This window comes from Fusarium keratoplasticum, chromosome 8, assembly GCF_025433545.1.
Source record: "Fusarium keratoplasticum isolate Fu6.1 chromosome 8, whole genome shotgun sequence".
Classification (NCBI taxonomy): Eukaryota; Fungi; Ascomycota; class Sordariomycetes; order Hypocreales; family Nectriaceae; genus Fusarium; species Fusarium keratoplasticum.
The window spans coordinates 2,221,564-2,236,240 of NC_070536.1; the positions used below are offsets into that span (position 1 = coordinate 2,221,564).

The window sequence follows — 14,677 nt, forward strand, 5'->3', positions numbered from 1 at the left end:
AGCCAAACTACCCCTGTCCTAGCGGATCGAATCTCCAATTCCCCTCAAACGGCACTTGTATCCATCCATGAGCCGGCTTTAGACCTCGTGATGAACAAAGAGCGTCAACGACTCCATTGTCGAGCGAGAAAAAGTACATCTTGCTAGGGATCACCTCTCGTATGCGCAATTCAATTGGCCACATGCTCTGCTGCCCGGGCCGAACGCGGGATAAAACCTTGAGGGGAAGAGCAGAGGGAAGCGCCGTTCCCACGAAGTTCCCACCTTCCCCCACAACAATTGACCCAGTGACGTACCCCCGAGTCCACCACCTACCGCAGCCTGAGGGCAGGCACAAGCCAGACTGAGAAGTTGCGCTCCTGGTCTTGCATGTGTCAAAGCGAAGAAGTTGACTCGACTCGCGCGCATCCATCAGCTTCTCACTTTTCAGTTTCCCCCACTCTCCTTTTCATTTTCTCTCATTAGCTCTTTAGTTTCCACCCCGATTACTCTTCTTCTTTCATCTCCTTCTCCTGCTTCGCAATGCTTCGTTGGTGACGATCTTCATCATTCTTCCTCTCCCAAACCTTGGGGATTCACCCACCCTATCATCCTCCCTCGCCGAGAAACCCGCGAGCTCTCCCTAGTCACTCTCGCGATATTTTGAATACCTACAGTTACCAATTGCTTTATCTGCGCCCTAGGAGTACCTGCTCTTCTCGAATCCTACACTCTCCAGCATCGTCTTGAGCTTCGGCTTCAGCTTCAGCGCGGCTTCAAGCTCGCCATGTCGCCCGCCGGCGGGGCAAGATCCGGCATCTTTCGCCGCTTCCTACTCCCCGGTGCAGTTGCTACATCCGGTGCTGTCCTACTCTACAGCTACCGGCCGCGCGATTTCACTGGACATTCGTCTCCCGCTGTTCCGCCCCCTACTTTCGGCGCAGATGGCACCTTCAAGCTTCCTCGGTTCCCCCGCGTCAAGTCGCGCAACGAACAATTAAACCACCTTCGCGAGAGCTCCCGCCCAGACGTTCAGGAGTATGATATGCTCATTATTGGAGGCGGCGCCACTGGCGCTGGCGTCGCCCTCGACGCTGCTACTCGTGGCCTCAAAGTTGCTGTGGTCGAGCGCGATGACTTCAGTAGCGGCACCAGCAGTAAGAGCACCAAGCTTGTGCACGGCGGAGTGCGCTACCTCGAAAAGGCAGTTTGGAACCTCGATTACAGTCAATACATGCTGGTCAAGGAGGCTCTCAAGGAGCGCAAGTATTTCCTCCAGACGGCCCCTCATCTGAGCTCCTGGCTGCCCATCATGCTACCCCTCGACAAGTGGTGGAAAGCACCCTACTACTGGGCTGGTACCAAGTTCTACGATTTTCTGGCTGGCAGCGAAGGCATCGAAAGCTCCTACTTCCTCACCCGCAGCAAAGCTCTTGAAGCTTTTCCTATGCTAAAGCAAACAGACCTGGTTGGCGCTCTCGTCTACTATGACGGTGCCCACAACGACTCGCGCATGAATGTTTCCATCGCCATGACTGCCGCTCTCTATGGTGCAACTGTTGTCAACCACGCCGAGGTCACGGGCCTCTTGAAGGACGACCAGGGCAAGCTCTGCGGTGCCAAGGTCAAGGACCTCGTCGCAGCCAAAGATGGTCGGCCGACGGAGGATATCACCGTCCGCGCCAAGAGTGTCATCAACTGCACTGGACCCTTTACCGACTCGATTCGCAAGATGGACGACCAAAAGTGCAAGGAAATTGTCGCCCCGGCCTCTGGAGTTCACGTCATTCTCCCTGGTTACTTCAGCCCTGGAAAGATGGGTTTGATCGATCCCTCAACGTCAGATGGCCGAGTTATCTTCTTCCTCCCCTGGCAAGGCAACACCATCGCTGGTACCACCGACTCCCCATCCACCATTTCACCTAACCCCCTCCCTGATGAGAAGTCGATCGAGTGGATCTTGAGCGAGGTTAGCCACTATCTGTCTCCTGAAATCAATGTGCGCCGAGGCGATGTCCTCGCCGCCTGGTCCGGTATTCGCCCCCTGGTCAAGGATCCCAAGGCTAAAAACACGGAATCTCTGGTTCGCAACCACCTGATTGATGTGGCCCCGTCAGGCTTGCTCACCTGCGCTGGTGGTAAGTGGACAACCTACCGTCAGATGGCCGAGGAGTGTGTAGATGCTGCTATCGATGAGTTCGGACTCAAGCCGAAGCCGGTCCGGGATGCTCCTCGAGTCAGCGGAACTGAGATGATTGACGACGGCGCGATCCTCGACGGTACATGCCAAACGCATAAGGTCCGCCTTGTTGGTGCTCACGGCTTCAGCAACACTCTTTTTATCCCTCTCATTCAACACTTCGGCGTTGAGACTGAGGTGGCAAAGCATCTGACTGAGTCCTATGGCGATCGTGCCTGGACTGTTGCCTCTCTCTGCAAGCTCACAGACAAGCGATTCCCTGCTCGTGGCGAGCGTATCTCCCAGCTGTACCCCTTTGTTGATGGCGAAATTCGCTACGCTGTTCGACACGAGTATGCCCAGACCGCTGTTGACGTCCTTGCCCGACGCACACGGTTGGCGTTCCTCAACGCTCAGGCTGCTCTCGAAGCCCTGCCCAAGGTCGTGGACGTTATGACTGAGGAGCTCAAGTGGGATCGCCAGAGACAAGATCACGAATGGAAAGAAGGTACGTGCCGTTTCGTTGTTCCCATCTGTTTCTGCCTATTGTGGGACGTCTGCTAATCTCACTCCTCTAGCTGTTGCCTACCTGGAGTCGATGGGTCTACCAAAACCCATGCTCACAACGACGCGTAAGCAGGTCGAGCAAGGAAAGCTCGACTTTGCCAATTCTCTTGAGTGGAAGATGTATTCGCGTCACGACAAGCCATCGGAGGACGATTGAGGGGTTGCCTACAGTTGCGAGGACAGTCATATGAACAACCAACAGGCGACTGGGAGGTCGATCGACTTGATGCATCATACGGAAGACGCCATGCTCGTCTCCAATAGCCACGAGGCTAGCTCTCTTGAGTCAGGCCGAGTTTAGCATCAGCAGACCTCAGTGAGAAGGGGTTGGAGGGCATTATATCGGAGCATCAGTCCCGGAGGCGAAGGGGTGAAAGACACCATTGAGGACGTAAAAGTAGCTAATTGTTATTCAACTTGGATAGGCAGTATCTCCCCCCACTGGAAAGAATAAGAAAAGGAAATCCAGCCTGGATCTGAGGTGCCCATATCGCTCACCATCAACTCGAGACATTCCACAGGATGCTCAACTGACATGTTGTTGGCGCCACTCATACCTCCCTTGCCAAGGTTCAACTGTAGGTCACGCTACACTTGATAAACATCTTGAGCGTAGTCTATAATCTTCACGAATGTGACAGCCGGGATAGGAAAAGTGACGAGGCAGCTCCTTTTTGTATATTTTAGACATTACGTCTAGTCAATTCCCTCCTAACCAGAAGGGGAGGTATCAAGATGTGCCATGGCTACCTTGGCGGACAAGACTGCATGTCTGTCCTTCTCTTTCTTTTCCTTAACCTCATCCAACATGCGTAAAAAAGGCCGTATCATCGTCAGACCGGCAATCCAGGGCACCCCTTTGCGCCCGCCTGGTCGTTTATCGCCCCGTGTAAATGCAGTCTCATCGTTTCCTGAAAACCCCCAAAGAGGCCTGGTGCGTACACCCAGTGCCAAATAATCTCGCCAAAGAAGAGAAGAACCTGGCCAACCCAAACCGATAATGCTGTTCCGTGAAAACAAGAAAACAAATGTATCCACAACGCCTCGCCTGCTATACGTCGCCATGACCTTCTATGAGTATCCTGTATAATGTTCATGCATGCAACAAAGACCCAACACTGGATAAAGCAAGAAAAAGTTGGGAAAAACAAAGCAAAGACAAGAAAAGAGCAAGACAAGGACGGTGAGCTCAGGTCAGAGAGCGCCTCAGATCGCCGTCTCGTACTTGTTCATCGAAGAGGACGAGCCAACGCGGAAAACTCGCTGAAGCAAGCTGGCTTTGCTGCCGTTGGCTCGTCGGTAGCTGAGAGCGATAGCGTCACATCCTTCGCTGGAACCCAAAGAGGAACGACTGGGGCAAAAGTTCCGTCGGTCGAGTTCAGCGTCCCATCCGTACATGTCCTGGATAGGGGAGGCATAGCGGAATGATTCGCTGTCCAAAGTCGTTGGAGGACACGACATGTCCTCACTGCTGTGGACGGGACTTGGTAGGTAGTTAGACACGTCGCTCAAGGGTGTCGAACAAAACATCATGCTTTCTTGATCGCTATCCGCTGCGAGTGAAGAGGCTGAAAGTGATGCCACAAGGGGGCCAGAATGGTAGTAAGAGGCTGGTGCCTTGTGTTCTTGTCCCTTACATGCAGGTGTGCTTGTTGGCTGCAAGGAAGCCATCGGCTCCGAAGTCTTAGGAGTTCGTCTTCTCATCCTGATATTCTTCTGGACAAGAGTTGTTTTCCCACAGCTTCGAGCAGATTCCGGTCTTGCGGCCGTGCCGTCCCTAGAACCACCATCTTGTCTGAGGTCAGGGTTGCGGTTCCAACCGAGGTCTGCCTGGATAGAGCCAGGCAGTAAGTGACCAGGGTGAGAGCTTTCTGGCCTCTGGTCCTCTTGCGAGTCCTCATCGGTCCAGTCAGCTTGGTTGGGCGATGCAGGTAACGACACGACCTGCGACCCTCATAAGGAGTCGTGATGCAGGTGAAGGCCTTCCGGAGCAGGGTGAGATGATGTTGGGGTAGAGCGAGTCCTTGAGCTTTTTCTGTTGAAGCCCAACTTGGCACCCATCTTCTTCCAGCCTTTGTTGTGTGCAGCCACAGCACGCTGAAGACCTCCAGGAGAGGTGGTGAAGCCCCATTCTGAGATGGGCGGGGTTGTCGGGGGAGTCATTGGCTCCATGCCAGGAGGAGAGTTGCAGTCGCTATCGTCGGTCATGGAGTCGGACTCAATGTGGTGCATCGAATTCATCGATCGGACTGGCGCGCCCATGCGGCTGTTGCTGTTGGAAGATCGTCGGGATCCACGAGCATGTTCATCTGAAGGGCCATCAAGCTGCATGGGAGCTACAGACTGGAGGAAGGGGACCAGTAATGAGTCGTTCATAAGTTCATAGAGAATCCGACCTGTTTCAGCCAACTGTGATGGATGCGGGGGAGCAGGGCCGCAAGGAAGGTTGAGCAGCTCGTCACGGATGCGAGCGGGGATGTTGACCTCCCTCGGGGCGCACGGGATGATGTAGACTTGCATAAGCTTCTCCCACAAAGCACAAACACGATCGTGGTTCTCTTGAGTTGGGTTCGGGTTATCGGTAATCACCTCGTTGTAGATAGCGGTATAGCGTTGAGAGTCAAGGGTGAATTCAAGGCTCTCCATGCAGTGGTTGTTGGAGAGGTAAGCCATAAAGGCAGTAAGGGTCCATGGTGGCGAGGCGACATCGAGGAGGATTTCGGCCAAGGATGGCGGTCGGGAGCCCAAGGCACCGTTGGGTGTTGAAGTACCGGACATGAAGGCCTCGCTCATAGGCCTCGAAGGAGCGGAATCGACATCGAAGAAGTCCTCAAAAGCGGAGGAGGGCTGGGGGGATGGCGGCGGTAGAGTGGTACTCAGGCACTCGGGAGATTGCCTCCGCGAACGCGACAAGCCCATCTTTCTAGGGTTGGGGCGCTCTGGTGCGTCCCAAGCCGTGTAGCAGAATAGTGAAAAGATCAGGTAGAAGAACGAATCGAAGTTCTGAAGCGTTTATGAGGGAGGGGGCCGGTCCAAGTAATATGAATGCGGACGGAGTGGAGAAGGAGGTGTCGGCCGAAGCGGGTAATCGATGTCTGACGCAGTTAGACTGGCGTAGATGTTGATATGCTGGAGGCAGAAAGAGGCGCCCAGTCTAGAAGTAGGGCTGCCGCAGGAACGATAAGGCCAGGGGAGCGCCTGTCGATGTAGATCCAGGAGGAGTGTGCTCAGAGGCGGCCGCAATGGTGACGACAGATATGTGGAGGAAGGTGGCTTTGTTAAGGCGTCAATCCGCACCACAAGAAACCAAAATTGGGTTTAGAGGGTTCCAACAACGAGGGTCCAGGGACGAATCGCGGAACAAAGGAACGAAATGTCCTTACGGACAGGACGGGGAGCGGAATTGGTGATGGGACGAGATGGCAAAGCAGCTGTCTAGGGGTTGGCCGGCGTGACGTTTGGAGGGCTATCCGTCCTGAAGCGGTGATGGCGCAAGGTCGGGTCGAGGCCGTCGAACTTGAGGTGCCGAGGTTGCTAGGAGGTCCAAAGGGACTGGAATGCGATGGTCGTGGAAGCCGCGAGCCAGTGAATGGAGTCGGTGGGCGGCGGGACAGTTCGCAGACGGATCGCGGATGGTGGGTTATGCCAGAGGGCTTGGCATGAACCAGAGAGGATCGAGAGGAGCGAGAATGTCAAGGTTGGACGAAGACGACGAGAGTTTAGTGGCGTGGAGTCGGTCGTGCGTCTATCGAGCGGACAGGCGAATGTCTGGAGCGAGAGCCCTGGCTGGGAAAAAGAGACACAGTTGATGTCAGGAATGCGGACCTGGGGAATCCAAAGTGTAATAACGGTCCAGACCCAAGGTGAAGGCGGACGTGAAGGACAAAAGAGCGTGGGCGCGGCGGGCGTATGCACGGCGTCGGAGGAGCGCTAAGGTTCAGTCGAGGGCGGCAGATCTGCTGGCTGGTTGGCTGCTTTGTCCTGATTTAGGTTTTGGGATCTTCGGAGGAGAGGGAGGGGAAAGTAGTTTACAGTTGAAGCGTGGAGCGATGCGATCAGGTATGTTGATGATGCGTTTATCGCCTGGGGGACAATTGCGATGAGAATGAGACAGGCAATGTTGATGAATGTGCCTGATGGTCGAGAGTGAAGCTGTAGAGGTTGTGTGTGTCGTCACTCGTGATTTGCGGGAACAGACCCAGAAAAAGGAAGGCGACCAGAATGGGCGACGGGGGTTGGGGCCGAGCTTGTTTTAAACAGAAGACACCCGATGGGATTTTTTTTTCTTCGCCTTTTTTCCTCACCATTGGTGAATGAGGAGAAGCCAGACAGGACAGAAAGAAGCCAAGGGTGGAGGTGGATGTGGAGATGAAGAGGACGGGATACACAGGACAGGCCCAGGTAGGAGTAGGAGTCAGTGGATAGGTAGGTGTGTGTTTAACCAAAACGACGTCAACAACAGGCAAGAGGGAGGGACGGCAGGTGCGAGTGGAGGGTACGATTGCAGCGGAGGGAGCGAGGAAACCAGACGATCGGGAGACGACCGGGTTACCGTAAGGGACGGAAGGTACGACCACGGCGTGCACGGGGTGCGGGCATGTGCCAAGCCTACGTAAGAACAACCCGCAAAGAAGGGAAGGGGAGAAAAAAAAAAAGTCGATTAAACCCAGACGCGACCGGGAACAGAGGGACCAGACAGACAGCCTGCCAGGCGAAGGTGGAGGCGGCGGCGGCGGCGAACGGTGGCGGCGACAACGACGACAATAGAAGGTGCAAGGAAGGGAAGGGCCAGCCAAGCCAACCCCGACACAGCCAATAGAACCCACGAACCATCCAAGCCACGATGGTCGGCATGACTCCACACAGATCAAATTCATTGCATTGCACGGGATGGATCTCCATACGTAAGGTACGTACCCCGGTCGAGCATCCCGTCGGCACAGGTTGGCTGCCCAGGCTGATTGCTTGGCTCGCGAGGGCTGGTGACTGTCAGGACCAGCAGGGGTCACACAACAGCTTGCTCCATTATGGGTACTTGAACAGGGGTTCAGTTCGCAGCCTGGTGCTTGAGGGGGGGGGAGAGTGAGGAAGGCATCCAGTGGTCCTTTTTGTGACCTTTTCTTTGACCAGGAAGACACCAAAGAGTGTGCCACTACTACGGTGTAAGGCTTCCTCGATTGGTAAAGGGGTAGTCTATTCAATGCCTCTCCAGACAGCCAACGGCATTGTGCGGGTACGTGTCCCGTTCTCTCTTGCTCCCGTCTCAGCGGGGAATTCGGCCACTGGGGTGAGATCTAAGTGGGCGATGGATAGCAGGCTCGCAGAATTCCCCAATTCATCACATCATCCAACGTTGACGGAAAAGCCTAACAACCTGACGACGCGGAGGAGAACGGAGGGCATCGCTTCTGATTCAGGCACGTGGCTGAATTGACTTGGGTCATGATGGCTCGTGAAGGGGAAAAAAGTTCTGTCAATCCCGGACGAATATCTTCAGTCAGGCAAGTCACGGACAACGCCGAGAGCTATGTTGGCGCTCGTGCGATTATGTAAGGCGCCTATACAACAACAGGTAAGGCTCGAGCGCTGGCAGGTCCGAGGCGAGTGTGGCGAATCAGTGTGGCCGGACCGTGACGCAGCCAAGGACGAAACAAACAGCACGAGAAAAAAACAGGCGTGTAAGCAGTCAACGGGCAAGAGGAACAACATAAAACCACGACGATGCCATGGAGACAGAGGCGATCATTGATGCTCCACACGATATGCAAACATGCATGTTGTTCTCGGAGCGAGCTCGTCTGTCTCGCCCTCCGGGAATACGATCGGGCACCACGTTGATCCCACAAGGGTTCGTTTGTCAAGCCAGCCCGGCGAAGCCACTTACTTGGTGGGCCTGAAGAGGGCATGACACAGAAAGGGTGAGATTCAGAACAAGGTCATGACAAGGAAAACGACAGGGACTGGCAGTGGAGATGGTCAACTAGAAGGACACTAGAAGGGCGCGAAGGGGGCCAATGGTGGAGGCCGACTGGAGCAGGCTGCGAGTCCCAGTTCCTGGGCTGAATGAAGTTTGCTCATCCCGCTCTTGTTGCAGTCCTTGCCCTAGACTGTTTGTCTCGCTATCGTCCAGCGCATTCTCCCAATCCTCCCTTTTCGTCGCCATGGAAGCCCGAAAGCCACCCAAGAGGCCTGAGTAACATGGACGGGAGATCGAGCTGCACGGGAGATGGTGTGGGGGCTAGTGGTAACCAGAACCAATCCAATTCGAAGAAGTCCAAGGAAGGGCGCGTTCCCCGCACGCTCTCACCCCAATTGCCCTTTTGTAATCTGGGTGAACCAGGGATTCAGCAACATTTGCAGATAAACGCCGCCTTAGCTGACACCCCAAAGCTAGGTAGTGTGCGTACGTGGGCCGTGTAGCAATTGGCACAGTCAACCGCGCAGTCGCCCTCTGCTTAGCAATGTCGACGTATGTAATCAGGGAGTCGGGTCATTCTTAACTCAACTTCCATCTGAACAGAGTTGATGGCGTTCACGAGACGCACATATACACACGTCAGAGAGCTGCACGTCCAAAAGACTCTCCATCTCGAAGTAGTCCCAACTTGGAAATAGGAGATTTTCACTTAGTTAGCCTGTGATCTTCAAGTCCCAAGATCGTCATCGACCACTAGGTGTCTTTTCGGACAGGATCACTGCGTCACGCCTGCACCGCAGCGCTATCCTCACGTGCAAAGGGACGATCATGCTCCCCTTTCAATAACATCATCTCCTGTGTCTCAACCTAATGGTACGTTGCGACAAATCACCATCTACCAGGCCTACATGCTGCCACGGCCATAGCACAGCCAGCGCCCTTTCATCATTGCCGTCACCACTCCTTTCCTTCCGTCAAAGACATGGGAGCCTCCGGCCCAATGACCTCTACTGCCGCCAGCCATAGACGCTTGCACCGGCCAAAACCACAGGACGATGAGGCCGTTGAACCCTGGGGAAAGGTTGCTCGTTTTGCTCGGCACAATCTCAGCTTGTCATCGTTAGCCGCCGCCGCCGCCGCCGCCCTCCTTCTCTTGTCTCGGCTTGGCGCTGTTTTCCTACCATCTCCGCCCGATCACAGCACCACGCCTGTTTTTCTGCGTCCTAACCAAGCATCCCGTGGACCTGCGCTGCTCAGGGCCATCATGGCGCCAAGTGGCACCCTCAGGAACCTCTCAGGGGTGGGCCTCGCAGTCATGGGCCCCTTGCCGTGCAGCGCGAGGCCGAGACAGCACGAATAGCGACGCGCCGTGACTGGGCCCCCGGCCCCCAAACCATCTTGGCTTTGCCGCTAGAGGACGGTAGCTCGGCCGATCGCGATGAGCACTAGGGATGTTTCCTGGCCCTCCCCTGTCGTACCATTCCTACCTCTCGCTGAACCTCACTGGCTGCGTCGTCTCTGATCTCTCGTGAGGAGAAGATGGGCAACGCCCGCTTCTCCAAGCGGGCTAAAGGGCACTTCTCCAATGTGGGCGCCTCCTCTCGGCACTCAGCGCCTCGTTAACCATCAATCTGGTCCCGGGACATTGGGGGAGTGGATGCGACTGCTTACAGCTCGTCATCCCAACCCATCCTTTCCAGCCGTTTGGGTTTGCGGCGTCACAAGTCAGCGAGTACACCACTCACACGGAAGGGGAAAACAGTCAGCTACATCATCTGTCGCCTTGGTGATGATACATTGCCCACCAGGATGGCAACCCACAATATCCTATACTCCGTAATTCGTCAGCCCCTGGAAATGACGGTGAGGGACGGTGAACAGCTCGGCGCGTCCCGTCACCCCGTGGCCGACTTCGCTCCGAACCACAACAGGCCCATACACCGAATCGCGTATCACGACCATCACTGCATGTCTCTGTGAGTTGCCGAGCCGTTCAGAACCCGTGCAACTGCAGACCTCTTGCTAGTCTCAAATCTCTCCATTGAAACAACCAATTGCGACAGCGACAGCCAGGTGTGCGAACAGGTTGGAGATGCGCCCAGGGACGACACAGCAAACACCATGAATAACCGCGCTTAGGCGAGCGATTGCGGCATCAGATGGGTCTCGAATCGAACAATTCTTAGCAACAGAATCTCTCCCATCCCTGCCATGGCAATCTTTCCATGGCCCAGATATGTGTCATAGCGGCAAGCGACTTGGCCGTCTCTCTCCACCTTCCCCCTCACCACCTCAACTCCAGCAAACACCTTGAAAGGCTTGGACTGAGAGGACGGGGTCGCTGGGTGCTGTCGGGATCGCGGCGACTGTCCACCCAATGGTCGCATACCGGTGGCCCAAGTCCGTCGCCGTTCCATGTCTGATCTCATGATGGGCGTGAAGCCGTGCATCCATGGCTGCCCCATCAACCCACAACACTGACTGGGCCGGTTACTGGAATCCATGTTTCAAGAAGCCGCAGTGTGCCGCAGTGTCGAAGCACGCGATGAAGCTTTTCTTGACACCACCTAAGCTTTCTCCTGTCGATGGTTTCCACCAGGATCGGCACTTGTCGGTGAGGCTCTTCCCGAGCTCACCACCACACCTGATCCAATTGTGGCGCGATAGAGTCCAGAGGATGCTCTTGGACGCAGGGGACTACAATATGGATAAGACGATGATGCACTATTCCCGGCAAAGTGAGTAGCTGGCCCAGGACGAGAACCCAGTTACACGACTGATGTAAGATAGCCTCAACCTTGACGGTTTGATCAGTGTCGATCCACTGGCAAGACAATGGAATCGACAATTGCAGCCTCATAAACTGCCAATTGCTCCTGCAATTCCTTGTTCCACATCTTGGAGGCACAGGGCAAAGAATGTGAACAGTGTGTTGGAATGGACCATGCCGTCATCCCATCCTTCAACTTGGATCAAGGCAAACGGTTTCCGGTGTGACAAGGCCATCACAAAGTGACACAGGGCTGAGATCAGGCCTTCTCATCCAGGATAGTCTTGCCGATCGTCGATTCGCAAACGGGCAAGATGGTGACTCTGGAAAAAAACCCACACACACCAACACACGCCTGTCATGTGCCCAAGTTTCATTTCCGGATGACAGCTCTCGGTCCTGTGATTTGACTGGTCCAGGATTTCGTTCTAACCTTGGTGGATCAGGGTCTCGTTTGCCATATGAAAGACTGCCTTACATACCGGAGACCGGCTCCTCTTTGGATTAAGCTCTAGTTGCATGCTTGAGCGGACAGCCAGCCACTCGTCTGGAGGACGACAAGTCGGATTGGATATCGAAAGCTGCCTTGACGCAGCATGCGCCAACCTGGCCAAGCCGCCCGGGCTGCCAAGGACGGCAGGAGAGGTGAAGGGTTGTCTGGTGAGGTGATACATACAGCAGCCAGGCTGTACCAGTCAGCATCCAGGCATCCCAGCCACAGTACAGGACTTCATTCCTCAACCGCAGTCGATCTCTCGGGATGCCTTGGTAGTGGTGTACCGGACGGGAGCAGCAATCCCGTATAGCTGGCAGGTCTAGAAAGATCGAGGCCTGTGTGCAACAACGGGTTGAAGGTGCCAGGGGTCTAGGCATGCAAGCCGTGCTTGCTTGCCAGCTCTTGCAACGGGCCGTGGGTGGTTGGTTGGCTCTCTCGCAACCTCGGGTCTTGTACGACGTATCAAACCCGAGCAGCATCAGCATCACACAACAAAGCACAGGCCACAACAATAGGACCACGGCGTCTTGTTGGGAGTGTCACGACAAGTCAATGGCTGCCCCTGGACCCATCTCACCGTCCTTGGCCAGATTTGCTTGTTCTGGAAGCCTGATGGAAGCCTAATAGAAGCCTTTTCGGAATCCTTCTAGAAGCAATCACCCCAGTGGCGTTCTGTTCTAGAAGCTTTCCCAATCTGGCAAAAGGAGCCAGTTGGCCGTTGACACGGACCACACCACCCCTACCCTACTTCATGCCCTTGTGTTTTAACCCCTTGTCGGGTGGTGCTGGTGACACCACTCGACAACCGTTCCGTTCGCTCATCCAACCGGCCTCGCCGTGTCTCCATCGCCTCACCACCAAACCACGGAGACGACTGAGAAAAAAAAAAATCCTGCCACAATCATCCTATGCGGCGCCGACAAGACCCGGTTGTTCTCGCGGTAGTTCTATCAGAGACTCTCCACGGACCCAGATTCAGCCAATTCCGATGTGATCTTCTCCGCGTGTTCTAGAAGACTTTTTTTTTTTTAACGCCCGGGGCTTTTTTGGAACTATTGGTTTTTTTTCTCTCTCTTCCTCGGCATATCCATACGGATGCCGCTTGTCTCCATTCTGCGACACAACTGACTTCGTGTCCAGCTATTAACCCACTGCCGTGACGGTCCGCGACCCGACGGACGGGACTGGGACAAGCAGGCGGCAAGCCAGGGAGGGATGCAGTCAGAACCGGATACAGACGCCAACGGAAGGGGGTTTCTGACAGGTGCCTGTCGAGAAGGCATCTAGCACTGCTGGCATGGAAGCTAGGCGACCCCATGGTGCGGTTTACGCCAGGTCCGCGCAACATTTGGTTCCCATCCCTTGGGTCACCGTTACGATCTCGGCGCATCGGCAGATGGATTCAGGGATCGGCGATGGCGGTCGACGGTTGCCCAGGAGCTTGGGTCCTGACAATGGCTCAGCATCTTGAGACTCAGCTCTTGAGGGTATACCCACGAGTCGGCCAGGCCGGCAAGGGCCTGCTTGAGTCGTCCACACCCACCCCATCGCAACAGACTTGGGCAAACTTCCAATCTCCGACATGATGAGCCATCTTTCGCCCGTGCCCCCATTGAGCACCCACCACGGAACGATCCCGCTCACATAGTAGTCGTCTAGAAGCGCTCTGCCCTCTTCAAGATGGTGTGTGATTGGAGGGCGGTACCGAGATACAGATGGCTTTGTCGCCTCGCTCCTTGTGTCCCTGTCCCCGGTGGCAAACTTGCAGTTCATGCCGAAGAGTAGTTCGCAACTAAGAACGTTTTCGGATGGACATTTGGTTCCACAACGCCTTGTTTGCGAAGCCATATTCGACAACTAACACGGGTGAACTAACATGTAACTTGGCAAGCAAACAAGCATTGGCGCAATCCACGAGATGGGTTATCGGAACACGAGAGACAAACTTTTCATCCAACATTTGACGGCTTGAGAGGGAAGACCCAACCAGTTGCTCTAGTACAGCCTCTCAGCTCCTCAGGGGCCTTAGCTTCACAAGAACCCGTTCCCCTGGCACTGGCACCATACAAACTTTTGGCTCTTTGACGCCGTGAAGCCTTCAACAGTCTGGCCCTTGGCCCAGTCCCCTCCCCTCACTGTCTTCCCTTCTGGAAGCAACTGTCGAACTTTCTCGAAAATGGCTTTTATTCTCCACCTCTCCACTAACGTCACTGGACCTCCCCCGTATCAAGCCCCGTTCGCCAAAGGCATTCCTGGCCTTCTAATGTCCGAATGCCTTGCAAACTCTTGAACTGTGCTGGTTTCGTAGCCAATGGCCCACCTTGATGATGGCCGGCCTGTGTCTCTTGTCTTTACCTTTGTGTCTCGGCAGCGGTGCCGGTTATCAGCTCCGTCCCAAGACGAAGCCAAGAAACTATCTTCTTTGCTCCTTTCAGAAGAGGGGGGCGGGCCAGTTATCCACCAACATCAGACGAGCACGTCTTATTACATACACATGAGTTGGTTCCAGCAGACTAAAACCCCAGCACATGCATCGAAATGGGAGAAGAGACAAGAAGAAACCTCCGACCTCAACAATCCCACCCTTGGCGCATCCTGTTCAGGGACCCACGTGCCACCGCTGCTATCCACCTACAGGAAGACGCTCCTCCCAGAAGCGATGCCTGCTGGCTCTTTGAGGCTCTTCACTGCCTCATACCTCGCTTACGCGGAGCATGACAGGTCTCTGGGGCTGTCTCTTCGTGTACGTAACAGAATGAGTAATTCCCC

At 55.0% G+C, this 14,677-nt stretch overlaps 2 protein-coding genes across 2 annotated transcripts; one reads left to right on the top strand and one right to left on the bottom strand.

Annotated features, from left to right (window-relative positions):
• Positions 1 to 766: 766 nt before the first annotated feature.
• On the top strand, positions 767 to 2,882 carry NCS57_01049800 (Glycerol-3-phosphate dehydrogenase; the record flags this gene model as incomplete). The annotated part of the gene is made up of 2 exons (XM_053060243.1): positions 767 to 2,666; positions 2,737 to 2,882. 2 exons carry the CDS (start codon positions 767 to 769, stop codon positions 2,880 to 2,882), a joined length of 2,046 nt encoding a protein of 681 aa, XP_052910637.1.
• A 1,796-nt stretch (positions 2,883 to 4,678) lies between these two features.
• Positions 4,679 to 5,644, bottom strand: NCS57_01049900 (RGS domain-containing protein; the record flags this gene model as incomplete). Its single annotated transcript, XM_053060244.1, has 1 exon — positions 4,679 to 5,644. The coding sequence occupies one exon, from the start codon at positions 5,642 to 5,644 to the stop codon at positions 4,679 to 4,681; it is 966 nt and encodes a 321-aa protein (XP_052910638.1).
• Between the last annotated feature and the right edge of the window lie 9,033 nt (positions 5,645 to 14,677).